We start from the raw sequence: 27990 nt of genomic DNA on the forward strand, positions 1-27990 counted from the left end.
GCCAAGGTTGAAAAACACCGCTCTAGACGAACGGCACGCTCCCATTTAAGACACACAGCAGCCGCCGACCTCCCCACGACTACGAAGCTCACCTTTCCAACCCCAGAATTGCATGCTTGCTAAATGCAGATGGAGTAACAGACGGTCTGTATTTAATAACAGGTTAAAAGCCTGAGTTCCTTCTGTATTAATACTTTACAGGTCTCTCTCTCGTTTCTTCAAATGTCCCCCCGTTGCTATTTCGTACATTCTTTTTCAATTATCCCAGCCGTGCTCTATTTTGGGCTGTGTCGCGTCACATCTTCGCGTGGTTATACCTAACCGATAAAAGGTGTCAACGCTAAAAAAGAAGGTGGGCTATTTCAGGCTGGAGAGACAGGGTCCATTTTTTAGAAGACAGATCTGCAAAGGGAAAACCCTGCGACCCGGCGTTTCTAGCCCCAGGACTCTTCCTGGGGGGCTGGCTTTCCTTCTGCAAGCAGGAGAACGGAGGCGATTGATCCGAAGCAGCTTCCAAATTGCCAGATTTTTTAAAAAAGGAAAAAGGGTTTTCTTCCTTCCAAGCAACCCTCCTACACGACTGTTCCGCAGCCCTGCAGGACGGTGCAAGCAGGATCTTCCTCCTCCCGGTCTGGCTGAAAAATGCCAGGGACCTTCTCCTTTCTCTGCCACCGGGCAGGGGACCCACGGAGGGCAGAGGGAGCCCGGTCTGGAAGGCAGAAAGGCTTTCTCTCCCACCTCCCTTCTCCCCCGCAAAACCCTCTGCCACGGTTTTAGTTCGCATTTTGCCAGCCAAAGTGGAGGTCACTCTGTGCCAGACCTCCCCAGCAGCTGCGGTTTCGGGAGGCTGAGAAAGCAGGCAGACACCGCTGCCGCCCGGATCTCCCCCGTGGGCCTTGGCTTCCTCCCACAGTCAAAAAAGAAAAGAACGGCTAACAGGATGCAAAGCCTGGTGCGGAGGCAAAAAAGGACTTAATCTTCTTTAACTCGCTCTCTGCCAGATCCACGCCGCTGCCACCGTTCTCAATCTTCCCGCACGCTGGATGGACCCTTGTTTGCCAGGGCTGGTGTTTCCACTGCTTTTCTTTCCCTGCAACCCAGAGATCTGGGGCGGCTGGCTGGGGGGCCACAGCAAAAGTCAGGTCTCCCCCCCACCCCTCCATCTGCCCAGCCTGCAACTCTGCACGGGTAAAACGCCGTGCGCTCCCTCGGCTGAAACGTGCTGCCCCGATTGGATACGGCGAACCCTCTGCATTGAGTTGTTCTGAATGCAATGGGATTTACTCCTGAGTAAACACCCAAGAGGCTTGTGCTTAAAGGACTCGGCTGGACCCTCATTCTGAATCTGCAAAATGAGCTTTTCTTTGGAAAAGCAAAACAGAAAGTCCAGATGCCCATCTCCCGGGGGCAAAATTGAGATGGGAAGCGATCCGAGAGATCCCTGTGCCACTCCATCGCGCTGTACAAGACTGGCGCGAATCCGACAAAATACCCCGAGAATCCTTGATTTGGTTCCTACAATCCGAAGATTCAAATCGATTCCCAACAGGGATCCGGTTCAGAGGGGAGAAGCGAATTCTCCGGCGGGGTGGATTCAGAATTCCAATTTGCAAATAAGCCAATTTTGCCCAAAGGATTAAGACTCAGTTTGAAAACCCAAAGCAACTGTCCCATTTAGTTCTGAGAAGCTGACCGGATGCTAAATAAGAGAGTATTTGTACAATCTTAACGTGGCCTTGTGCTAATAAGTCAAGGAACATCTGCAGTGAGAAGGAACCGAAACAGATCAACTTTTCCTGATCAATTCAACTCAGGTAGCATTAAATAAACTCAAGTCTCCCTGCCTTTCACTACACTATCAGCACTATTTGGCCATTCAAAACCACGTAGCCAACAGCTGCCAGTTCTCTTAAGGCCTGGTCTACCTTGCAGGGGTGTTAAGGAGGCCAAGTGGAAAACAAGCAACCGTAAATTATCTTCTGCGTTTCCAACTATTGCCAGAAGCAACAGAGATTCTTAAAGATGGTTTTAATGGACAGGGAGCTTATTAGCCCCGGACACCATCACTCCTCATCCCAGAGAAGATGATGCTGCGATAAAAGAGAGGGGGGTGTTGTTCAGTTGGGGTCATCTGCTAAGATGGGCCTTCAGGACAGACATTATTGCCCTACACCCCAATGCAGACTAGCTGGCAATTCACACTGCTCTTCAATTATACTTGGTGGGAGAAGTCAGCCTCTGCCTCGGTTCAGGTTCTAAGCCCTGGCTCACAAACCACGACTGCTGGCTTGCAGCCTCGCCCTAAGCCCAAAACAAGCCTCATTACGTCCTCCCGCCACGTGCGAATCCAGAGCTTCCGGCGGGCAGAGCTTAGGGGTGTGTTGGCAACCCTTAGAAAAGAACCGAAAACGGGCACTCAGATTGCGGCTGAGAGCGGACGCCGCTGGAGCAGAACCTGAATCTCCACCTTCGTTGGGAAATATTTTTTTAAAGGAAAGAGAAATGCAAGCTCTCTCCTCTTGATCCTGCCCCTACGCCCCTTCCCGGCCGGCCTCCCCCTCCCCACGGACATGCCCTCGACGTTTCCAGAATCCGGTCCCCCTGCAGCTGGAGTTCTCAATTGGGCATTTACAGCCACGGTTTGCTAACTCGGAAGCCGAGCTAACAGGCGCGGTTTGTCTTCCAGCTGGCAGCCTCGCACTGCACAAGCCCACCCCCCAGCAGTGACAAATGGGTTTGTCCTCATTCCTGGAGGTGTTCCTGCCCCCCATCTGCCCCGCCTCACCGAAACACCCTGAAGTTTCATCCACGTGGCTTTTCAGCCTCCCCACATTTATTCGACAAACCAGTGACCCCCCCTCTCCGTGCCTGGAAGTATTATTTTCCCATTCTTCATTTCTGCAAACCTCGAGAATGAATCGGGAAACCCCATGCTGGCTGAACGCCTATAGATCAATTATTTTAGGGCTTATGATCAACTGCGTGTTGTATTTTTTTTAAGGGAGCCCAAGTTTCTAGTCCCTGTGGCTGAAAAGCACGGGCGAGGCCTGGCAAAATGTCAGAAGCTTCAGGGCTGGTTTCCAACTGCTGGGGGAGACATTCCAGATCCCAGCAGAATCAACAAGGACGCCGTCATCCAGGAACGGCTCACTGGGGGTCGAGAGACCCCGATTCGTGTCACAGATGCGCAACTCTCCCTATCCGGGTTTTCAGAAACGGATCAAACGGAGACCCCCGCACGTACTGCCTGGGACTCGGAAAAGAGCAGTCTGAAATCGGCGCCCCGTTGCGCATCGTGCATGCCTCCGTGCTAGTGGGAATGGCGCAGCGCTTCGCCCTTTCCGCCACGTACCTGAGTGTATTCCGCGCAACCGGAGAGGCAGCTCACGAAACTGCACACATCCTCCACGGTCCACTTGCTGACGTCTTGCAACGCCGCCGGGCTCTCTTCCCCGTCCAGAAAGAGACCTCCCATCGTGCCTGGAGGGAGCAAGAGGAGGGGGATTGCAGAGGGGGTGAGCGGAGGTGTGAAGGGAAGGAGGAAACATAAATCACCGAAGCCCCCCGCCCCCCTGCAGCCCAGCTGACGGCTTCTCCCTTCCTGTGCTTTTCTCCAGCCACGCATCCATCTTTAATGAACTGTCAATTAAAATACCAGGCAGGGTCAATTTGAAGGCCAGCTCCTCCAGGGGGTTTCCTAGCCTAGGGGTGGGGAAGGCAAGAGCAGGACGTTTGGGGAAGGGGGGGCGGCCAGAGGCGCTAATGATTTCAACATGTCTGAACGCTTTTCAGCTGCGGCGGCTGGAGAGGGAAGAGGGGCACGGATCCAGCCGAGGCTGCAGAAGCGGCAGGCGGGTCTCCCCGCCGCCTCGGCAGGCGTGCTGGCGAGGGCGTCCGAGGGAGCAGCAGCCTTTAGAAGGAGGTTCTTCCTGGCTGCGCAGCCCGGTTGCTAAGGCTGTTCCTGATGGCACAGCCCTCCAGGGAGAATTGTGGGTGGATAAGCCAGGACTGAACTTGTCCCATTCGATCACCCTCTCCCGCAACCTCCTCTGAGCAAAGAGCCTCACGTCTACGCAATTATCTCAGTTGGACCCTTTCCAACGTCAGCAGGTTTCACGTCCCGCCCCTCTCAATTCAGAGCACCCCACTGTACTGCACCACAATGCCCTTCGTTCCCCGGCTGACGGGTTGAGAGTTACTCTTCCAGAGGAAAACCCACCTCTCCCAGCGGCCTCTCTACGCCACCTTTTCTGGACACGTTCCTCTACCGGAAAGAGGCAAATCCCAGAGCGGTAACTCACACAGAGAGGCCACAGGCACCCTCCACCGTGAGCTGCTGGGAGACACAACTGGAAGGAACTAAGCAGAGCCAATGCAGGTAATCTCTCTCTCCAGGAACAAAGAGAACCACCCTTGCTGTGGTTGCTGATGACGATTTAGTAAAATGCATATGCCACCCGGCTCCCGGCGACTCTGGGCAGTTGTTCTGCAGCAGAGTTTTACAAAAAACCAGGTGCATCGTAACAGTGCAAGCTTGGCTTGCAAATACAGATAGTCCTCATTTAGCGACCGTTCGCAGTTACGATGGTGATGAACAAGTAACTTTGCGACCAATCCTCGCATTTAAGACCTTCGCAGGTCTGTAAAGCAACGGAAAGCTGAAGTCAAATCCTAAGCCCAGTCGCGGTTTCACTTAGTGCCTGCTTTGAGTTGTCGGTCCCAATTGTGGTCGCTAAACGAGGACTACCTGTAGTTGCAAACAAGGAAATGAAAACAACCACCCCAAATTCCTTGGAAGTTTAAAGTTTTAACAGCTCTGGCACTGAAACCCTGAAACTTACACAACTCCTGTCCTTTCCTACACTCAACCGAAAAGGATTTTAGGCCAAGACAGACATTTGCCCACTTAGGAACGTCAAGCGACCTGAAGGATTCCCCGCCGCCCCCCAGGTCAGCACCCAGCCCAAAGCTGCTTGTTCCAAAAACTTTCTGCTTCTCCCTCCACATTTGGAGGGACGGCTGGGCCCCACCAGAAAAGGAAGAGGGCTGGGCACGGATGAGGCTCCAGCGAATGCCGCCATCTGTCCGGATGGGAATCTGGCCGTAACAGGCGAGTGGTTTCAAATTGGGCACTTTATCCTCCCCAGGATGGATGGACTAAGGACAGAGGCTAATGGGGGGGGGAGTGGGGGAGAGCACAGAAAAAGCTTCCAATGTTGGCTCCATCTTGGCACGGATGTTCATTTGAGCCGCAGAACAAGGCGGGGCTGAAACCCACCTCCCTCTCGTCTCTCATCCCTCGTCCTGCCCAAATCTCTACCCAAGGACCAGGTTCACACCACGAGCTGGTTTAGCCCGGTGTTTTTCAAACTTGGCAACTTAAGATGTGCGGACTTCAACTCCCAGCATCGTCCAGCCAGCACGAAAAGCCGGACTTCCCAACCACAGGGTTTCCTCTCCGAGGGATAAGTCTCAGAACAGCGATTCGCACAGATGCGCATCAGGCAGACTCCTCCCACAACTAGGAAGCCTTGTTTGCCTTAGGAGGGTCTGAATGACCAACAGGAAATAAAAACCCATTAATGATCGATCGTGCCAAGGTGGGGGCGATGTGGCAGGTCCAGGAAGGGCCAAGGAAGCGAGTGAGTCAGACAGACCCAGGCATCGTTGCTCTGAGCAGCGTGTTTAGGGCGGATCCTTCATGTTATTTTATTCTTGCCCATGTCTCAGAGAACAAACATGGCACTCCTGATCCTCCTCCGCCACTGTGGCTTTTTTCTTTTTCTTGCAAGGGGGAGTGGGTGGTGGAAGTTTTTCAAAGCCCCTCCAGGATGGGTGATGCTGGATCCTCACTCTTCAGAAACCCACAGAGGTGCCTCCCTTGGAAAACTCTCTGTTTTATCCAGATGTTTTACAGGATCTGACGCCAGGGCATCACTCAGCAAAAGCAAAGCAAAAAAACAGGGTAAAAGGTCTGACCGGCCCCCCTGCTGCTCCACCGATTCTCAGAATAAATGCCTCCATCGCTTGCAAAATGTGATTGGCTTTTGGGAGCATCCTCCCTCCCTTCCTTGCCTCTTTAATTTCCTCCCTCCCTTCCTACTTTAATTTTCTCCCTCCCTCCCTTCTATTCCTTCCTTCCTTCTTTCCTGTTTCTTTTTCTTTCCTTCCTCCCTTCCTCCTCTAATTTCTTCCCTCCCTTTCTATTCCTTCGTTCCTTTCCTTCCTCTTTTACTTCCTCCCTCCCTTCCTACTTTAATTTTCTTTCTCTCCCTTGTTTCTTCCTTCCTTCAATTTCCTTCCTACTTTCTCCCTCCCACTCACGTCTTTAATTTCCTTCCTCCCATTCCTTTTATTTCCTTTCTCCCTTTCTAATTTCCTCCCTCCCTCCCTCCCTCCCATTCTTTCCTTCGTTCCTTTCTCCCGTTCATTTCTTCCCTCCCTCCCTTTCTCTAATTTCCTTCCTCCCTTTCTATTCCTTCTTTCGTTCCTTCATCTCTTTAATTTCCTCCCTCTCCCTCTTTAATTTCCTCCTTCTATTCCTCTATTTCCTTCCTTCCTTCCTCCCTACTTCCTCTTTAATTTCCTCCTTTACTCCTCTAATTTCTTTCCTACTTCCTCCCTCCCTGCTGCTCCCCTTCCTTCCTTCCTTCCTTCCTTCCTTCCTTCCTTCCTTCCTTCCTTCCTTCCTTCCTTCCTTCCTTCCTTCCTTCCTTCCTTCCTTCCTTCCTTCTCCAATGCCCCCTCTCCCTGCCATCTTGCCTTTGACTCTCCCTCCCCAGTCGGGCCGATCTGCTGAGCATCCGGGGAGCCATTTTTCGGAGGCTGAGTCGAGGAGGAGGAAGGAAGCCGGGTCTCTGCTTTCAGCGGGGAAGGAGCACAGAGCGAGCACAAGACTCAAAAACCAGGCAGAAGCGGGTCTAACGTTTTGAGGTCAAAGCATTCCAACCTCGGAAGGGCTGGAAGTGACCCTAAAGTGGGGAATGATTTGATTTTACGTCCAGCTGCTTCCAGGATGCAAAGGTTGACTTCAAAACATTTGGTGCATGCCTAGAGGACAATAGCGTTGGGTTTCGGATTCTCCATCGCCTTGCCTCTCCTGCACGCAGCCCAGAAGCGGAATTCACGCTGGACTTTGCAGGATCTTCGAGGGGCAGGACCTTTGGTGGCAGGACCCAAAGCCCAACTCGGCCACCGGCAGGTTCTTTCTTCACCTCCTTCCTAGTGCTGATGGTCAACAAAGGAACCCATCATGCCGAGACTGTAAACAAGCGGGTCTGAAAGCCCAGATCAATGTGACAGATCCCCAGATCTAGGAACAGGAGGGCTGAAACGAGAGAGACCCCACAGCAGCCTCTGAAGGGAGGCCGGGTTGCTGATCCAGGAGGCGGAATGGTTGGAAGGGAGAGATGGGCCAGGAGACCATCAAGTGATTGACCAGGTTCACGTCCACACGATCTTTTAGGTTCCCCTCCAAACTTCCAGACGATGGCCCTTGAGCATCATCTGAGGACAGCCTGACCACCCCACAGCAGGGACGGACGAACTTCTCTTGGTTCCAAGCCAAAAACAACCAGATTGCGCCCGCAGAGAAGTCCTCTCTTATTTACCACCGAGCGGAGTTTTATTGAACAAAAAATAAAAAACCCACAGACCTTTCCAAACGCTTAAAAAACAAGCACGGATCCACAAGTATTTTCCACCCGGCCGCGCAGGGACGGCCTCTGTCAAAATACTTCCCTCCCAACCGTTCGTTCCCCCATCTTCTGCGGGAATAAAACTTTCCGAGCTGAAAGATGGCAAGCGGAGAGGAGAAATTCACAAATGTTATTGGCGGTTTCCGGCCGGAGATGGGAGGAAAGTGAAGGGTGTGTGTGTGTGTGTGTGTGTGTGAGAGAGAGAGAGAGACATCTGCCAAAGGAGGCAGCAACAGCCAAATCATTTTGACAAACAAGAACACACACAACTCCCAACGGAAGGGAGAACGTGGCCAGGGAGACCAGCCTGCCTGCAAGCTAATTATTGGGGGGAGATATTTTTCACGACCCCTCCCTCCTCTTGTCCTTACTCCCCACAAGCATCTGGGAATCTTGCTTTTTTCCTCATCTGGGGGAACTTAGGGCCAGACACCCTCCCTGGATCCTCTGCACGTATCACTCCGCGAATTCATTTCCGGACCTCACCCAGCCGAGCGTAAACAATTAACCAAACTGTTCCCTAAACAGCCATACAAACCAAGGTTAATGGAGAGAGTCAGGAAGATAACCTGGATGGAAACAGGCAGGGACCGACCGTCCCCTAGGCATCAGGGGTGAAACATTTTTTAAGGCTCCAGAAACCAGACAACATTCAGAAAGAGCTGAGAAATGAGGTAACATTTGGAGGTAGAAGAGGCAGACACCTCCCTGATTCACTGGGGTATAAGAAGGGGGGGGAAGTCCAGCAAAATCCGACTTGCAAGATTTTGCAATCTCGATAAAAGTAGTTTTAGCCTTCCTACGGAGTCGATTTGATAAGATGACAGCAAGTCAAGAACTGTAAATTATATCATTCCAATTACAGCACGACAACAGAGGCCCTGAACTTTATAGAACTACCACCTCATTTTTAAAAAAAATCAGTGATTCGGCTTAATGTTTTCTCCTTTATGTTGGTGGATAAGAAATGTCCAGAATCACCGGGAGGGAGGGAGGAAGGAAGGAAAGCACCCAGCCATTCTGAGGCTTCACTGAAGGATAAACTCGTTTTAAACAAACAAAATGCAGAGAATCTTCAAATAAAACCCCATCTGACCTCATGGTTCTTTCCAAAAACCGGACCGCCCCCAGGAATGACCTCGGAGGCAACCTTCCAACGATGCCTTGCCCTTTCTCCTATGCTTCCTTGCTGACCCTTTGCTTGCAAGAAACTAAACTGAATATGCATGCCCAGGTCATCCGGCATCTTGAATACAACTGGGCTTGCTTGCACGAGTCATCCACGGAGGATTCTACAAGGTTCCCTCCGTTTGCAGGTCCTGCTCTTTACAGACACACAGATACACACACACACACAGGGGACCTTGGCTATCCTCCTGCTAGTCTTCTCTCACACCTGCTTGGGGCGGGGGGAGCCCTATCTGGCACAAAGCTGATTTACGCCGCAGACAGCTTGACCTTCTCCAAAGAGCAAAGCGTTTGCCGCCAGATGTTTTCAGCACATTACAGCTTTCTTCTCTCTCCTCTCAAAATCAAAGGGAGCCCGGTTCCGCCTTTTCAGACGATCGGATCTTATCCAGAGGCAGAAGCTCACATGAGCCGCTGCAAACCCCATCGGGTGTACCATGAAAGCTTCTGCTTCTGGGTGGGAAAAAGCGCCAAGACTGCTCCAATTCTCGGTTGCACAGACCAACGCAGCTCTCCTCCTAGACTCCCCCATCTCTCTCCAACCAGGAGGCGAGACCCAGCTGCAGAGATCCGTCGGCTCTTCAGCAGTGTCATCCACACAGGCGTTCAATCCATCTAGGGATCTCTGCTGTCTCACGGACGGACGGGGGTCAGGCCAAGGCCTGCGAGGCTGTCATTAATTGCTCTCCAGCTCGATACAAAGATTTTACCTCTTGCCAATTCCAGCCTTCACCCTTCCCAAAGGGCAGAGAAGGACCTTTCGTAAGGGGACCAGGGGATCAACCCACCCATCAATAATTTTCCTCTCGCCTGGTCTAACAAGGGTCTGTCTGCCTCACAAGCCAAGCTACAATTTGCAAGGAGGGTCCCCCTTTTTTTCTGCTCCATTTTTCATCAAGGTTATCTGGACCAACCACACTCATCCACAGCGCCCAGCTCCCAAGACAAAATTGCATATGTACCCCACACAGCCCTTTGAGGTTGGCCAGGTCACGAAATGGGCTTCGCAAGAAATACCAGAATTCAACGTTATTGATAACCGGATCTTGAAAGCCAAATGCTGTTTCCCCTTCCTCCCTCTTACGCCAAAGAGAATCAAGGCGGGACAACCTTGAGTTTCTTTCTCACACTCTCCTGTCTTCCCGGGCTTAATTCCTATTTTGCTGGCCATCTTTGCATTCCTCCTCCAAAGTCAATTCTGCAGTTGAGGACCAGAGTTGTCAGTGAGAAAACAGGCACCCTCCCCTTGGGCCAACTCTGTCCGCGAGTATTTGAGCTTGGAGGATCCCATCTGGGGAAACCCAGCCGGGGCAAGCCAATTCAAGCACCCACCGAGGGTTGCTTTTGATTAACCAAGTAAGATCAAATGGCTTGGCTGCAGTTTGCCAGCCCCACGCTTGAGCCCAAGTTGCTGAACCGGAGCACATCCAAACTCAAAAAACCCTTGAAGAACTGTTTAAGACTTGGATGGACAACCGTTCAGAAATGTCGGGCAAAAAACCGTCCGGCCACCAACAAAATTGAGTGGATTCTATCTATGAAGTCATCAGAAGTTACCAGAATTTTCTCTTTAGAAAAAGCAAAACCCAAGGCGTGACTCTGATGTACATTTTCCCCACGATTTCTTGGGCTGGGAATGTGATGAGAAACATTTTAATGACTCATACAGACGGGAGAACCAAAATGGGGGGTTGGGAGAAATCACAAATTACTTTGGACGATGTGTCAGGTTTTACCCACAGCCTCTCCACCCTTCCCAGTAAAAACTCACACGTTGCAAATTAAAGAGTGCATCTTTCCACAAATACTGGTCAGTTTAGAACTCTGCTACGGGAGGCGAAAGACCTGGAGAACTTTTTGCCAACCGTCTGTTCCAGCGTAGAGAAATTTCGAGCTGTGCCTTGGGTTAGAGAGACCCTGCCCAAAATTTTTGTAAAAAAAAAAAACTCTGCCTTGAAGCTCCTTCCGAAACCGCAGGAAATGTGTGCGGCGTTTCCAAAAGGTGGGGATTAGGAGCCTCCGTTTCCCTGTCCAGAAACGCTGCCCCAAAACTTTGCCCAAACTGAGTGCCAGAGTCCGCCTGGGGAATTCTGCAGACTTGGCCCTTCTCCAAAAAAAAGCGTGTTCCCCCTCTTAGCGTGCCAGTGGTCCCCCCCCCCACTTACCTGCATGGAAATACGGACTCATCGTATACGGGAAACCGAACGGCAGAGGCTGGGTTGGTGGGAGAGAAGCCGTGGGGAGAAGTTTCACCTCTGATTTGCTGATGGCCGGGCCCAGGAGATAGCTGGGCAACTCCGCGTTAGAGGAACTACAGGGGATGTTCTGCCCGGCCGACAGCTCGCCCAGTTCTTTGGTGCCCTCGCAAGCCTTCGCCGCCTCTTTGCATTCTTTGACCTCGCCGGCCCCACTGCTGTTCTCGGCCTTCAGAGCGTCCGGTTTCTCGTCGTTCGCCTCGGCGTCGCTCTCCGAGTCCTTCATCTCCTCGTTGTTGCTGTCTGGGGGACGGGTATCCACCAGCAAGTCTTTGGATTCACTCTGGCCCGGCGCCTCGGAGCGAGGGTGCGCGGCCTTCCGGCTGCCTCTTCGCGTGCCCTGCTCCTTCGGAGGGGTGGTGGAGGCCGCGGGCACCCCGTGGTGGTTGAGTGACAGCAGCGGCGCGTTGTTATGTCGGAGGACCAGCATGGCGTTCCTCCGCGAGAGCTCATCCCGAAGCGGGTGTCCTTCCGGGATATCGTGGAGGCTGCGCAAGGCTGGGTGGTCCGGAGGCAGACCTGGGTGCAAACTCATGGGGTCGCTAGCCAGGAGCCGCTGGCGGTGAAGGTTCTCCAGTTCTTTCTGCCGGATAATTTCCGCGGACATCTCGAGCCTACACAGGTAGAAAGCGAGTCGGGTTCGGGGAGGGGGAGATGTCATCAAAATCCCACTTCTGCCACCAAGGACCGCACCCCCTTCCCTCTCAGACCCAGGGCCCTGCCTGTGAAATGGGATTAAGTCATCTGCCTCACCGTGTGATTGTGAGGGATGCTTTTAAACAAATCTAGAGCAATCAAAAGGGCCCCTTTAGGCCTGGCAAACGTGTCACATTTGAGACTCTGCTGAACACTAGTAACATCTGGAAGAACGAGAGATTTTCCACCCTTGAAACTTCAGGCAATACAGTGGGTTTAACCCATCTCTTCTACTTCGTTTTCCTGATACTCTGTCTGGGCTCAGAAGCTAAGCAAGCTGGATTAGCACTTGGATGGGAGATCACAAGAAAATCACAGACTGAGATACGGGGGGAAAAGTTCCCCCCACAAGGGGCCAAGGGGAAATTACTTCCATATTGTTCCTCAGAAACCTGCATGGATACTTTCAGGAAGTGGCCAGCTCAACTTCACTTTTTATTCTCGGATCCTGCCTGGCACTTCTCCCTTTGCCTCCTCCCAGTCAGCGCGGGGGCTAAGCAGAACTTAGTGTGGGAGGCACTGAGGGCACTGCCAGGCACAACCAGTGAAATTCACATCTCCCATTTCTCCTCGCTTTCTTCAAACCAGGCCAGCTGCCCAGGAAAACCCCTGCATGAAGAGGATGTGCCCAGCACGGCCCCATCACTTTGGCCCTGTGTAGTCTACCAGCTAATCGCTGGTCCTCCACGGATGAATGAAGGGGTGGGCAGGAGATACCCGGTGCCAAGCCCCGTGGGTAAAGGGAAGTGATCTGTACTGTACTGACCCGCGTTGCAACTCTCACCTGGCAAGGTTCTGTTTTCTGAGCATCTCCTGCTGACGTGCAAAGATCTCCGCTTGGGCTGGTTGGAGGAACCCGTAACCTTGAAGGGGGGGGAAACCATGTGAATTCAGCCTACCACAGAGAGGCAGGGGCACATAGGTCAAAGATGGGGCTGGGCTCTGCATGCACAAGGTTCAATTCCATGCGTTCTCCAGGTAGGGTTGGAAAAACATCCGTCCAGAAATCGTGAGAGTCAGGCACGGTTAGCAAACTCTTCACACTCACTCCATGGATATCCTTGCTTTACTTTTCTGCAACCCAAGGCCGCACACAGAACACTTCCTCCTCCTCCTTTCTGCACAACCACCCTGCGAGGTGGGTTGGGCCGAGAGAGACTGGCCCAAGATTACCCAAGCAACTTGTGTGCCTACGGGAGGACTGCAACTCCCAATCTCTTAACCACTGCGCCCATCTGGCTCTCTAAGCTAGACAGACCAACATTGTGGGGCCACTTTAAGGCGGCATCCTAGGTTCCCCAACAGATCCAGCTGCACAGGGAAAAGGTGGGCTTTCGGGCCACCAAGATCTGGACCCCCCTCCCCACCCTTCCCTCACCTGTGTTCAACTGATTATGAGAAATAGCGCGCAAGAGAACGGGTGAGCGGGTACAGTGTGTGCAAAAGAGAAGGTTGTTGCAGACTTGGAAATAAAGAAAGAGATGAATTAATGAGTGAAAAGTTACAGAGGAAGGAGGGAAGGAGGGAAGGAAGAAGGAAGGAAGAGGGAGGGAGGGACGGAAGGAAAGAGAGAAGGGAGGGAGGGAGGAAACAGGGAAGAAGAAAGGATGAGGGAGGGAGGGAGGGAGGGAGGGAGGAAGGAAGGAAACAGAAGGGAAGAAAAGGAAAGGAAGGAAGGAAAATAGAAAAAAGAAGGAGGGTAGGTAGGCAGGTAGAGAGGAGAGAAGAGGAAGAGAGAGAGGAGTGAAGGACACAGAATGAGTGAGAATTAGCAAACTCATTAATTAATTAATGGACTGCATTAATGAGGGGGGAAGGAAGAGACTATACAGAGAGAAGAAATTAATGAAAGCAGCAGCAGAGCGAAGGAAGAGAGGACCGAAATTCTTGGGCTCCCTGCCCCAGCCCCGCCATCCAGTTCTTCCTCTGTATTAGCCCCACTCCCTTCACTGGCCCTTAGGGTGGAAACAAAAACTATTCCCCCTTCCTCCAAGTTTAAAGCCTCGATTCCCCCACTCCTTCCTAACCCTTTGTGGGCACTACCAAGGCAGAGGGCACCCTTACCTGGCGCCTGGCACAAAGCTGAAGGCACCCCCAGGAAAGGGGGCCTCAAGTGAGGTCCCAATGCAATGTGGGGAGCGTTCTGCGGCGACAGGAGAGGGGGCGGGTGGGACATCTCCCTGCAGGGAGGAAAAGAAGAAGAGGACATCAAAGGCTTGCCTGGGGGGGGCAAGGAGAAAGTTGAAGCATTGCGCAGGTCTTTTTCCTTCTCCTTCTGTTAAACGCCCCAAGAAAACATCACTTTTTTCAAGCTGGGGGGCTGCAACTGGCTTTCCCGCAGCTTCCCGGGGGCCACCTTCCAAAACCAGCGAAATCCACTTTCCTCGCCACTTCATTAAAAGGAAGCAGGATGAAGGCAATTACATTCCAGCCCTGTATGGATCATTTAAAAAATGGGTAAGAACTGAGTGGGGGGGCGCAACCCAAGGATACACCAGGGGGGCCCACAGTCCTGGGATTTGGGGCTGTGCGCTTTTGGAACAGGCCCAGCAGTGCGTTTCACCCCTGTGCCTGCCCCCCCCTGCTCTGGATGATCGACAAATTCCCACTAGATGGGCTGGACCCCCCCCAATTCTAAAAGGAGCTGGCCCTCCAAGCAAGTTGGTGCCAAATCGGTGCCAACAGTCAGATGCTTCTTGGCAGGGCTAGTTGCTCCATGAAGATGCTCGGTGGGCGGGAAGACAGAGCGTGCACAAACACACACAGACACACACACACACCCCTTCTAGAATTGCAAGGGGATCCCAACGTCCTTAGCGGGGGCTGTCAAAAGACACGTCTCCAGCCGGGAGCGGGCATTTGGGGAGCAGAATTTCCATGCCCCCAAGCTGCAAACACGGATGAAACCGCCCTCCTTGGAAGCCCCATCTCTTTGGTTCTTGTCCCATCTGTCTCTCCCCCCACCACGAGCCCCCCTCCACCCCTTCCCTTCTGTCTGTCTCTCCGGCCTCCCCTCTTCTCGCCGCCCCCCCTTTTTCCGCCCTCCTTCCTCTAAACTAATTGCATAGCTCCCGGTGTCTGGAGGACAGCCACGGATCGATCCGTTGCTGTTGAAATGTTAATGCTAATCGCATAACTGCTCCGCCAGAGCCTCGCACTTCACTGGCAGTGCCAATTAATCTCAGGTAACGCAGCGCATGACCTTCGGGGCAGCAGCCAAGCGATGCTGATGTAATTACAGCATGAAGGGTGTAATCGCCGGACCTAACCCCCCCCGGCCTTGCAATTAGCCGAGGCCTTGGCGACGGGGTCTGCCAAGCCCACTCCGGACAGCTGAGCAGATGAATAACGCACAATTAAAGCGGGGGGGGGCCCGGGGGAGGGGGAGGAGGGAGGAGCCAGTCGTGATCATAATTAGCGGTGATCACGAGCTGGACAGACTTACCACCTGCTGGATAAGGACCAATTTGGGAAATCAAGTGGCGTTTAACCGCTCTACCGTTAAGCAGACGCGGTGGCCCTTGGCTGACCTCCTGGAAGGCGGCAGTGGGGAGACCGCACAGAAATTTGCAGAAGCAAATCCAGGGGGTGAAGGCTTGGTTACCCCGCCTCTGTCTTTCTCGGCCCCCACTGCTGTCCCAATTTCCACCCAGCTGCACCTTCCCTCTCCCACTTCTGGATGATCGCAACGCACCCTCCTAACACCCCTTGCCTCATTTTCTGCATCCTTCCTGAGTCCATCCATTTCACGCAGATTAGGACATCTCTGAAGGAGAGGGGTGCTATTTCTGCACCCCGCCTAGAGCTCCCAAGCAGGGGTACCGAGAGTCACATCGCTCTCGGTCGCTCACCCTCCAAAAGCAGGCTGTTCTACCATTTGCATCTCAACTATACGAGCAGGGTTCCTCCGGGTTGCAAAACTGAAAAGACCCGAACGAACGTCGGAACAGATCCTGGAATACTGCGCAGCCCTGTCCCCGACCCTGAGCGAGGATTTCCCTCCCGAGGAAGATGTAGGAAAACGGGTCATGTCAGAATTGGCAGAGGACGTTCCTGAATCAGGGTGTCACCGGGGCCAATCTTCTTACAAACAGCTGAGCTGGCAGGAGCCGGCGAGGAGCGCTGACGTTATTTCCCACGGATTAAACGGGGGCCAAGGTTTCTTATCGCGCTGCAGGTATTAATCAGATCCTCTGTGCAAGGGTCACACCCCATAACTCTTTTCGGAATGACCGCTATCTATAGATCCCCGTCTGTCTAAACAGATGGACCTTTCCTTGCTCTGGGGCAAAGATGCCTCCAAACGAGGGAATCCAGAAACGGGTTTGGGTTGGGGAGCAAAACAGACGCTCTGAAATTGGCAGATGTTGAAGACACCTTACCCCTCTCCCCCTAAAACATCCTGAACTTGGGCTCCTCAAACCCCTACGGCGTAGGCCAAAATTGCTCCCTCGCTGCGCCTCCCTACAGGTTCCAATCCCTAAAGATCAGCCCTAAAAAACAACAAATCAACTTTTAAAAAGGAAATGGGTCAGGCAGGTTTCTGCAAGGTGTGCTTGCTCTGCCTGTTTGCACACGTGCAAATATTCCCCCCCCACACACGCAAAGATGTTAGAGGATTCTTAACTCCGTGTTGCTAAATTTGATATGTCCTTTAAGAGGAGACAAATGGTTTGCAAAGCTTTAAAAGTATTGACTTTTCTTTAACAATAAGCACTAATGGCCTTCAGATAATCAATATTTCTAAGTCATTAGCAGGCACACATTGGGCCGTTAAAACCATGCACTGCATTTTAACCCCTTTGCTCCCACCCTCACAACACGACCCCCAGCAGGCTGTCCAAGAATAGACATTGGACACCAAAGACTACAGCGCCCATAACCCCCAACCAGGATGTCCATCTGGATGATGGGAGTTCAAGTCCCACACTAGAAGGGCATTAGGTTGAAGAGAGCTGGGCTGATGGCGTGGAAAACATCGGTTCCCTGTTCACACCAGCTTCCTCCCAAGGGGTTGTGACTCCCAGAATCCTCGGCTGCAGCTCCCAGAATTCCCCAGGTGGCTAGAAATCTTGGAAGCCGCAACTGCCTGACATCTGAGGAAGCTGAAATTCAGCGTTCAACATCCAGCTTTACTGAGCCACGCGAATAAATTCAGGGCCACGGTTCACGCGGCCTTCCTGCTAGGCTGGAACAGGATATGGGGGGATGTCGGGTTGGCATCTCCGAGACGGGCAAAGCCACACAGACCGTCGCCCGCTGTTTTCCATCCCAGGCGCCCGGTGCTCAGAAGCCAACGGAGGCTCAGCAATTTCCTTTTCTTAAAAAACGCAAGATTCGACCGAGCTCCGCGGCAAACCCGGGCCTTTCCGGCTTGCTCCCTGGAGACGCGGGCCCTCGTGGACCGTTCCCTGCCAAGGCACGCAGGATGGTGCCATCCGTCCCGTCCCGTCCTAGCCAGAAGTCTTTCTGCAGGCTCAATTATAAGCGGCTCTTCCCTTCCCTTCCCTCCCCGTCTCGCCTCTCTGCTGCCTCCAGCAAATGGCTGAATTCTTCAACAGCTAATTATTCTTCCTGCCACGATATCCTCCTTCGGCTGATCGAATCCCTGTGGAGTCCGACAGGAAGCTGAAATGGAATTTTAGCACCACGCCAAGCGGCTTCCACCCACCTCTCCCCGAGCCCCCCCATGTGCATTACCAGGGAAAGGGAGACGCCATAAATCTCCCTGCCGCGGGCTTTGTTCCAGCCAGAGACCTCGGGGCTGACTTCCCTCCTCCGGGCTGCGACGGGCCCGAAGAACAACACAGTTTTTCAAAAGGGCCGTGGAAGCGCCAGGGTGAACGGTCCTGCCCCGCGCGTTTCCCTCGGGCTGGAGAACAAGCCGTGGCACGGGGCCGAAGCAAAGTTCCTGGCGGCAGAGGTGGGGGGGCTCCAACCTTGGCAGGGTACCGATGGGGCCCCCCGCAGGGGGTGCAAACACACTCCCCAAGGACCAGCGGTTGGGGAATTCTGCACGCGGAGCTCCCCAAACCTGGAGGGCAATGCAATTGGGCAGGTCGCCCTATGGTGTCGGAACGGGGGGCAACTGGCTCAAATGAAAGCAAGCTGGCTCAGCGCTGGGCATTTCTGCTTCCCCCGCCGAGCAAAACTTTGGAACACGGCTGCTTCTTATTCCCGACGGAGACTGGGCGCTCCCACGGCGGGTGCAGAAATCTTTAGTGCATATTCCTGATATGTCGACCCCTTAGGGGAGGAGGGTGGTTTTAGGAAGGAAAGGAGGAGGAAAAGGGAAGGAAGGAAGGAAGGAAGGAAGGAAGGAAGGAAGGAAGGAAGGAAGGAAGGAAGGAAGGAAGGAAGGAAGGAAGGAAGGAAGGAAGGAAGGAAGGAAGGAAGGAAGGAAAATTTGGGGAAGGAAGGAGGGAGGGAAGGAAGGAAGGAGGGAGGGAGGGAGGGAGTCTAGAGTCGCTGGGAGTTGGGGGGCATATAAATTTAATATAAGGAAGGAAGGGAAGTTCTGCCTTTCAAGATCTAATCTGAGGCCAAGATGCAGGCAAAGAACTAACTGATTCAGGAATATTAGGGATCTGTCTTTGAATACGCAGCCTTTACTATAACCAAACAACGTCTCTGAGCATGCACAGCGGCCTCTCGCCTCCAAGGGCCCGCATAGCCCGCAGTTGCCACCCAGAGCCCCCCTTCCCCTTTGAGCTCCCTGCCAACCTAGCCCAGCCTCACGCACCAGACCTGTCGTTTTAAAGCCTGCAACGTCCCCCAGCTCGAGGAACCCTCAAGAGCCCCGCCCCGAAAGGGCCACTTCCCCCTAAATCTCCCCAAAGTAAGCTGCACCCCCAAACCACCATTTCGCCACTTTCCTTCTCCTAGTTTCCCACACCCTCGGCCCACAGGCTCAGCTTTCTACCAAGCCCCTACCCCTATTTCCCCCCAATGGTTTGGGACCCACAATGCTGCTTTACGAAGGTGAGAAAGAGTCGCGTGAACACGCAGGACGTGCTCTGCCCCTCCACAACGCTCCCGCACCAGCTACGCCCCCGCCCGAAGAAAGCCGGCTTCCGCAAGGCATAGCCTATCAGGGACCCGGCCTCCCTGCTGCAACACCTAGGTCTGATGAGCTAGCCCGGTTCAGTTACAAGCCCATTCCTACAGATTTGGGAGCCTTTGCCGAACTCCAGAATAAATTTTTATCAGAGCTCCCCCCGTCCCATTGCAAACCGAGATGGGCCCGTCCACGGCCGATAAAGGCGTTTTTTCCCAGCTCCCCGGAGCCGGCACGATTGCAAGATACCTCTCGCTGAAGTGCGAATCGCGGTGCTGAGGGAGCCCCTGTTTTCGGCGCTGGCTGGACGAGTTGCTGGCAGAGGCCAGGTGAGGCTCTATGCTGCCGGGGTTTCGCGATGCAGCCTCCTGGCGTGCCCGGAGGATATCTGGGCAGAGAGAAGGAAATCCAGTATGAGCCGTTGCAACCCTCCGTGGAATCAAGTTAACCAAGATTAGGGTTTCCTGGGATTTAAGCTTGTTCCTAGTTTGTGACAAGAGGGTCTCTGGGCGCATGCAAAGTTTCATTTATTGATTCGATGCTCGCGCTGCCAAATCGAGAGGCCAAGGAGGAATGAGAAAAGCCTGGCTGGCATTTATGGTGTCAGCGAGCCAAACGGATTCAGCTCCCTGAGCCTATGGGGGGGAATGCCAAAAATGGGGGGATGCGGGCACAGGGGAAGAGCAAATCATAGCCATAATTCCCAATTCCCAAAGTTTATCAACTGCAGGAAGAAAACAAGGTTAGATCTTGCCCTTCCTCATCCTAAACCGATTTTTTCTTTTTCAATCCTAGCTTGTTGATAGGGCGCCAGTGGTTTGACGTGGTTCACACCCCAGGGACGCTTCTGCAGGGAAGGGTGCAGGGGGATGCAGAATTAGGGTGGGGGGGGAAGGAGGAGAACAATTAAGCCATAAACAAATAAATAAATAAAGCAAAGGCTTCCTAAATAATTCAAGATGGATTGGTGCCACCGGCCGTGCCCACAGATCATCAAGAGCTGCGTATTGGCAGAAATACCATTTATAATTTAGCCTCGTTCCCCCTGCAGACAGCCTCTAAGCGCCTAGGGTGAGTTAGAAACGGCTTCCAGGCGATCAAGCAAGGAACCTTAGGCCGCTCAGAAGTGGCCGACCTGCAGCTCCAAGCACATCTGAAGATGCCCTGTGTCGCAGCCTGCCTTTTAAAGCAGTGTTTTTCAAAATTGGCCACTTTACGACGTGGGGACTTCAACTCCCAGAATTCCCCAGCGATGGGGAATTCTGGGAGTTGAAGTCCCCACGTCGTAAAGTGGCCAATTTTGAAAAACACTGCTTTAAAGAATCGAGAGAGGCCATGGACTCACATCTCTTTTGCAGCTGGAAGACGCTACAAGCCTGCTCCACATGTGTTGGAGTACAACTCCCATCTCCCACTGCTCAGGAATGATGGGAGTTGCAGTCCAGCTTATCTTACTTTGCTGAAAGTTCCTCTCTTCCTTCCAGCCGTTGCCAACACCCTCACCAGATCCTTCCAGGAAATTCACTAGTGGGATAGAAAAATAGTACGTTTTGTTGTTTCCAAGATTTTCTGCCTTGAAAGACAACTGAAACCCCGCTGGGTGCCATTTCCCTAGTCCCATTTTTCAAGTCCCCTGAGCCAACGGCCCAGAATAGCGGGCAAGGTCAAAGTGAACCCTCTGCCAGCCAATCAAAGTTGGTCAATGGGCTGCAGAGACATCAGTTTTGTGACCTCTGATTTAAGAATTTACAAGACTCTTAAACTCTGATTTAAGAAACATTATTATTAGATTTATTATTAGATTTTTTTAATCTATCTATCTACCTACCTACCACTCAAGGTGGTGAACATACCTAATACTAATACAGTGGTACCTTGGGTTACGAACGCTTCTGTTAACGAACTTTTCAGGTTACGATCAGCTCCGGCCGCAAAAAATTGCCTCGATTTGCGAACTCCGCCTCAGGGTATGGACAGGATACGCGGCCATTTTCCGCCCTGACACGTGGTCCGCGGCCATTTTCCGCCCCTGAAACATGGTCCGCGGCCATTTTCCCTCCCATGACACGTGATCCGCGGCCATTTTTCCACCCGGCACGTGGTCCGCGGCCATTTTCCGCCCGTGACACGTGGTCGTAGGGAGGGGGACGCTCCCTCCAAGCAATAGCCGCCTCCCTGTCCTCCACGCCAGAACGGATTAACGGTAATTACATCGAACCTTACGGGGAAATTTGCTTCGGGTTGCGACCAATTCGGGTTGCAACCAGAGTCACGGAACGAATTAAGTTTGTAACCCGAGGTACCACTGTAATTGATTATGCACAAATAATCATATTAAAGGTTCCCACGGATCTCAAAGGGCTCGGGGGCCAAAGATTAACATGGCTCCCCCTCCATTCAAAACAGAGAAGCCTCTGTGAAACCCTAATCTTTCCTTTCTAAGACTCTTCCCCCACACCCCCCAAAAAAGATTTTCTGCCACAGCCCCACATTCCCCTTCCCAAGGACGTTTTTTTAAAAAAAGACCCTTTCTCCAAAAAACGAGAGAGATTTTTTCTGCCATTTGTCATTGATTCCAAAGCCCCCTGTTCCTTTTTCCAAGGAATATCTTTTCCCGCAAATGACCCTGGCACGGGGGAGAAATCAACCCATCCTCACCACTGTGGCTCGGGACGGACATCCCGCTGGCCAACTGGTAGAGACGCTGCTGCTCCTCAAAAGTGCTGTGTTCGTTGAGTGCTGACATCATCCGCCTGTAATCCTCCTCCGGAGTCATCTGGGTTACTGTGCCCTCCAACAGGGGCGTGTGGGAGTTTTCTGGGGGGCAGAAAGTCGAAAAGGGTGAGCAGGGAAAAAGAAGTGGGGTGCAAACTCCAAATCTGCCCCCCCCCAAAAAAACACACCCTACCTTTAAGGCACCTTTATGCAAATACTCAATTCTTCCAACCCAGCGCCTGCGTTTAATGCCTGCGCCTTGGAAACAGGTCTACGTTTTGCAAAACTAAGACAATTCTACTCTACGGCTTTTCCTTTGCCAAGTTAAGTTCCCAGTCCTCATGGGTCTGCACACAGCACTAACTTGAAAATCAGCACAGGAAACGATCTGGCACCCCGTTTCACCGAGTGGCGAATTCCCCATTGCTCCCTACTGAATCTAGCCCATTTAACATGCAAAGCCCGCTGCTTTGCAAATACTCAATTCTTCAACTGAATTCAGTTCAATACAACTATTTCTGCAATGCTTTATAAAAAGGCCTTTCCTGCGCACGATTCCTCAGCTGTGGGTTTCCCGTGGCACACGTGGCCTCACAACCAGGCTGGGCACGGGATGCTAGTTTACAACTTGGCTGTCGTGACCTCCCCCTGGCCAGAATCTGCTCTGGTATTATCCCCAGGCCCAATTTTTGGATTCCTCCAAAGAGATCCCACCAGGCAGCATTGACTTGGGGGGAGAGCCGGGGACAGGCCAGCAAAGAACTGGGGGTTCTTTGGGGCCTTATCCAAACCAGAAGCTTGCTTGTGGCTCGAGCAACGTTTTGCAAAACGCGACCCGCTTAGAACATCTGCACACTCCTCCCGTTCTCCATCTAAGAAGAGAAAGCAGTTCCAGCTGTTGAGACTTCTGCAACCTTTCCCTTTTCAACAAATCTGATTAAAGAAGACCTCGTTCGGTCAGCAAGAGTGTGACATCCAAAGCAGGCGCCTCTCGGCTTCCAGGCTACAAGCGAAGGGTAAAATTGTTCACTAGAGTTGCGTCACCCCAGTTGTGTGGAAGATGCTGGCTGAAGGAAGCACCCCGATTTCTGTTTTGAAATTCGCGCCTTTACCCATCACTTTCGTAAGCGCATTCGGCGTCAGAGAAAGCCGCAAGTTGAGGGAGTTCGGGTTGCAGAAGGGGAGGTGAATTCATCAACAGAAGAGGGAAGTGTGGGATCCTCAGGGGCCATTTAGCCTGACCCCCACTTGCTCAGCGCAAGTACCAGCGAGCTCCTGTTCCTGCTTCTGTTCAGAGGTATCTAGCCAAGGATTACCCCAAACATTCCACCATCAAGCTACTTTTCCCAGCTACAAACTACCATCTTCAAGGATTCGAAGGCTTTCCATCTTGCTCTGACTCTTCCCGTCCTCACAACCACCCCAGGTACGTAGCAATGACCGAGGGCCATCCATCAAGTTTCTTGCAACCTGACATTCCCAGGAATTATTTCTAGCCTACCCAACTTCAGGAGGTAAAGAAGAGTTCGGCTCTGCACCCCTCAACCGAGGTCCCTGTCACATGCTGGGTGCATAATTTCCAGCTTCCTACCAGTTAACCACAGCAACGTTAATCAGGATAATCATCTTGGCAGCTGGCAGCACCGAGCTGACCGTTCTTGATTTCAAAAAACGAAGAAGGGCCTTGTTCGCCGACGGATGGGAGACCACGAGGAGAGTCCAGCACAAAAGGCTAGACCGGGAAGCATGCCAAGTAAATTTTGCCTTTTTCATTAAGAATTGCTTTTGCAAATGGGTGCCCATGGGATCTTCCTTGCATTGTGCAAGAAACAGAAATTCCCCTCTTCCAGCTGGGGGGGCCCACCTGCCTTCCGGCACAGAGGTCTGTTCGCCGGGGATGGAAACGGGGGGGGGGGTTAATTAAGCAGAGAAGAGGCTCTTGCAGCAGGTGGCCAACCCCTCCACCCCAGGGAAGGAAGCAACCCTGTCTGGACTTCGGAAGCCCCCTCCCCACGCTTCTGCTGCCAACACCTGCGGCCGGGGATTGACAAGCCCACCCACGTTCGGCTGCCCACCCCCTTCCCCGGAGAGAACGCCGAACGCGCCAACTGTCTCTCGGCTCCCGCGTGCCTCTGCGCGGGTCCAAGAGAGGAAGAAAACTACCCTTCAAGAACAGAAGTGTTCAGATCTGGTTCCCCTCCGCTAATAAGCCCGAGGTGGCAGGAAATGGAAGAAAGAGAGTGTGGCATTTTTAATTACTGTCAACACACCCGGGGAAGATTTCAGGTGCAAAGCAGAGAGGGAGCGAAACCCTGCTTCCCCCATCAAGGCAGACACCTTGGCAATAATTTCCCTTCTGTTCTCGCTTTGACGTGGGGGGGGCGAGGCTGAAGGCAGGGGCTCTCTTTTGCAAATTCCCACCCGCAGGGTTTGGTTGGGTGCTGTGCGGACGGAGAGGAGCAGAAAAACTGACCGAGCGGCAAACCCCAATTGGGGGGGGGGGTTCTCCTCGACAGATGTGGCAGGTGGGGGGGGCCAACGCGAAACCAAACCAAGCCTTTGCTTCGAAGTTAAGCCTGGATGAAGGCTGAGACTCGGGAACCCATGTGCCGCGACGGCACCCGGAATGGTCCGATCTTGGGTGAGATTTATTTCCAGGGCTGCCCAAACGTGGTGGAAGGAGACCCCAATCATCTACTCCCTCCTTTCCTTTCCCCCTAGTCTCAGGCACATCGGAGGATCTCCGTGGGGCAGGGTCTGCGTTTCTCTTGGAGGGGGAAGAGAGGCCAAAAAGACAGGACTTCTTGTCTTTTGACGCTCCGGCCATTGCAAGCCTGCTTCTGATCCCCTTGGACTTCCTACAATATTCTGCTCGGTTTGATACCTTCAGCCCCTCCCCAAAAGATGCTGCAGGAGAGGAGAGGAAGGGAAGATTAATGTCTGCATGTAGGAAACTCTGCACATGGGCAGGGAACCTGGTGGGGCACCCTCTCTCTTTACATCACTGCCTTTTCTGCACCGAGACTTTCAGAGCTTGGAACGGCCGGAGCGAAACGCTCAGATGTTACGAAAGGGATCACAGAAACCTGGTGAAGGGGGCCCAACCACAAAGCACATTTCGAACGTGGGACACGACCAGAAAAGGTGTCCAATGGGCCAAATCGATTCAAAACTATTTGGATCGTCCAATCTAGAAGGCAGAAAAGGATCTGTCTAGCCATAGTTACTGAATACGATGGGTATGTAGAGCTTCCCTGTCCAGGGGCAGTGTATCAGGAATGCAAACAGGAAAGCGTGAGGGCTTCAGAAACACAAACCAGCTCGTGGGCCCCCCAACTTTGGGAATTTCACCTCATTAGCCAAACTCACTTCTCCGCCTCCCCCACGGGAATAGCGATGATCAGGAAGCAGGTATTTCTTCTGCTGGTAGGCGGGGCGTTTGTAGATCATTCTGTGACATCACAGCAGCTCAACCAATGGCTGGATGGAGAAGGCTGACTGGCAAGCAATCATCCGAGGAGGATTTCAGATATAAAACCCGGGAACTGAGATAACGCAGTCCGAAAGATAAACCAATCTCCGCACGGAGCAGGGTTTAAATGCTTAGGGATCACGGGCTCAATCACGTCAGTTGCAGGTCTAGTGGCTGCATTCGGACAATGCACTAACCACCTTGGTTAATCTTGGTTAATGTGTGGCTCAGCGCAGTACCCAGAGTTGAGAGATCAAACCCCAAAAAGCGGTTATTTCAGCACGTTTGGTGGTGAAAGCCAGGCCCTGAGAGGGTCCCCGCGGAGCCATCCCAACTTGGGGAGAATTCCTAAAATCTATTCCATTTAAACTGCAAATACGGGCAGAGCCCCACGGGTGTCCTTCAGTGGGTTGGGCCCCGTTGGTGCCTGCTGTGTTTTTATCATCGCGTTAATTTATAGTTCTGCGCGTTTTATTTGTGAAAGCCCCCTCCCCGAGAGTCGGGAGGCGTAAACATTTAATCAACCAATCAATAAAAATAAAATAATTAAGCTGGCGGGGGCGAGGGGACAGGCCAGGTGATTGATCACAAATCCAATTGGGAAGTTGAGGAAGGGCGGGGGGGTGGCTGAGAGGCTTCAGTTTGGGTGGGGGGGGGAGAGACGGGGATCAGCAGCATCGATTCCAAAGCGATAGATAGCTAGGTTTCACGAAAGCCTGATTAAAGATCAGCTTCTCCATGAGATAGATTAAACTGCTATCACCTTGATTAATTTTTCAGAGGATGCAGCGGGCGGCTTGGAGTGTCTGTGCGTGCGCGTGTGTGCGTGCGTGCATGGAGAGGAGGAGGAGAAAAAGGAGAAGTTGCTATCCAAATCAAAGCTGTGGAAGCAGCCTTTGGGAGTTTAAGCCCCCCTCGAATAAACCGGCTTCGTCAGCAATTCTGCATCCCGGGGGGACCCCCTGATTGGAGTATCGATGGCTGCCTAATTGCAAGCGGGAGGAGAAAAGGGGGGAAGGAGGCCAAAAAGAGGAGGGGGCTTCAGGCCCCCGGCTCATTTGAAGTGGTTTAAAAATGGGGGGGGGTCTGTCAGCTTCTTTGGGGGCTTTGGAAAGTGCAGGGGAGAAGGGAGCGCAAATCTCTAGGAGCGAAGCAGAATTGCAGCAGGATTCACTGACAATAGCTCTGCTTTGTGCGTAAGACCGAAGTTTCCATCCCAGGATCCCCCATAAAAAGGAAGCTGGAGGCAGTGGCAAATCTCTTCCGGCGGCGGGACAGAGAGCTTTGCCTGCTGTAGCCAAGGCAACGAAGAAGCCTGTGCCATCTGGAAGTCTACACCCACCATGATCGCTACTCTCATTACAAGTAGTCCTCGTTTAGTGAATGACTCGTTTAGCGACCGTTCGCAGTGATGAAAAAGTAACTTTGCGACTAACCCTCGCATTTATGACCTCTTGAAGGACTGTAAAGCAAAGGGAAACTGGAATGAGATTGTACACAGTCGTGGTTTCGCTTAGCAACCGCTTCGCTTCACGACTGAATCGCCGGTCCCAACCGTAGTCGCTAAACGAGGACAACCTGTACTTATCATCCCATTTCTACCTGCGTGCTCCCGGCAAGCCAGCCTACGGCGGCTCACGACTCCACCGCTAAACAATCCGATTGGACGGCTAATAAAACCGTGCCTAAAATCAGTGCAAGAAGAAGAATAAAAAAATATCAAGAGCAAAGCTAGTGTTCCCCTAATAATTGAAGCCCACCCATCTTAAAGTGGCTGAGGTTAAGAAACGTTTAAGGAGCCGAGCGCCCGTCCCTGCAACATCGCTACGTAATTCTTAAGGCACCAAATGCCTTCCGCGTTTCGTTTCTCCCATTTATCTTGTTTCAGTGAGAGCAGACAATATGGCTTTAGGGAGACAGTACACGCCTCGGTAAAAAGCTCCTCGTTTTAACGCTGCCTGAATAACCCTGCAAAGAAAAAAGAAAAAAGAAATCGCAGCTGGGGCTCCAAACCCAGCATTTCTTATTTTGCGTGCCAAATCTGCGTTTTGGTCTTTTAAGCCCTTCACACGCCATATGGCGGGCCGCTTCGCGAGATCGTTCCGTGCTCGTGACGCGCGTGTGCGTGCGTGTGTGCGCGTCTCTCTCTCTCTCTCTCTCTCCCCCTCTCTCTACAGCTCGCTCAGCGTTGCAGAAGTTCAAACAAACCCATAGAAGGCTGCAGAATATTTTAACGCTTTCAGAAAAATAAAAACGTACGACGCCCTGGCTCGGTCCGAAGCGGATTCTGTATTCCGCCTCCGTGAGTCAAATAAACGTGTGGATTGGGGTGGGGGCTCCCCAACTCGGAGGCAGGAGGGGAAACAAGCAGAAGGATTCAGGGGAAAACATTTTGCCTAACATGAAGGAGGAAGAGAAGGATGAGCCTGGTGGAAAATGCTCCAAAGGTGTGTTAACTGGCAATAGATTTGGGTAAAGGAGGAAGAAGTGGACCAAACTGATGCTCGGCACCTCAACTGATCTGGGTCGACCTGATTAAAGTTCAGAATAATTTAGAAAAGAAATCCAGAACGAGAGAGACCTTGTTATAGCTGGATCTCAAAGAGAAGGAGGCTGGAAGTGCTAACCCCCCCCCCATGAAATAGATGCACGCATCCCCCCCCCCGGCAGAAATGGGGGGGGATTTCCTTTTCTCACCTTTTGGAGATTCGCTTCGAGATTTTTTGTTTTCCAAAAGACACTCTCCGTTGCTACCGGAAAGACACACTTTCCTTTTGCCTAAAACTTCATCTGGAAGGAAAGGAGGGGGGGAGAAGAGGAGAAAAAGAATTCAGCTGGAAATGCACAACGATGCACGCCCCCCCCAAACACAATTGGTCAGCATTTTCAGGCCTGCAAACACCCCCCCAC

General features: G+C 52.5%; 1 protein-coding gene across 5 annotated transcripts in view; it reads right to left on the bottom strand.

The window, feature by feature from the left end:
- SAMD11 (sterile alpha motif domain containing 11) overlaps positions 1–27990 on the bottom strand; it is an 88985-nt gene that overhangs the window by 3327 nt on the left and 57668 nt on the right. For 3 of the 5 annotated variants that reach the window (XM_088136763.1, XM_088136764.1, XM_088136762.1), the window contains exons 5-12: positions 27778–27870; positions 21552–21710; positions 20349–20417; positions 19143–19281; positions 13901–14016; positions 12621–12699; positions 11051–11754; positions 3353–3480 (exon numbers count right to left, since the gene is read on the bottom strand). In XM_088136763.1, coding sequence (XP_087992889.1) covers positions 3353–3480; positions 11051–11754; positions 12621–12699; positions 13901–14016; positions 19143–19281; positions 20349–20417; positions 21552–21710; positions 27778–27870 — 1487 coding nt within the window. The remainder of the gene's footprint in view (positions 1–3352; positions 3481–11050; positions 11755–12620; positions 12700–13900; positions 14017–19142; positions 19282–20348; positions 20418–21551; positions 21711–27777; positions 27871–27990) is intronic. The other 2 variants (XM_088136766.1, XM_088136765.1) reach the window with 2 other exon arrangements.

This window comes from Python bivittatus, unplaced genomic scaffold, assembly GCF_059951505.1.
Source record: "Python bivittatus isolate LINGU-HERP-01145 unplaced genomic scaffold, Pbiv_v1 ctg000090_np1212, whole genome shotgun sequence".
NCBI lineage: Eukaryota > Metazoa > Chordata > Lepidosauria > Squamata > Pythonidae > Python > Python bivittatus.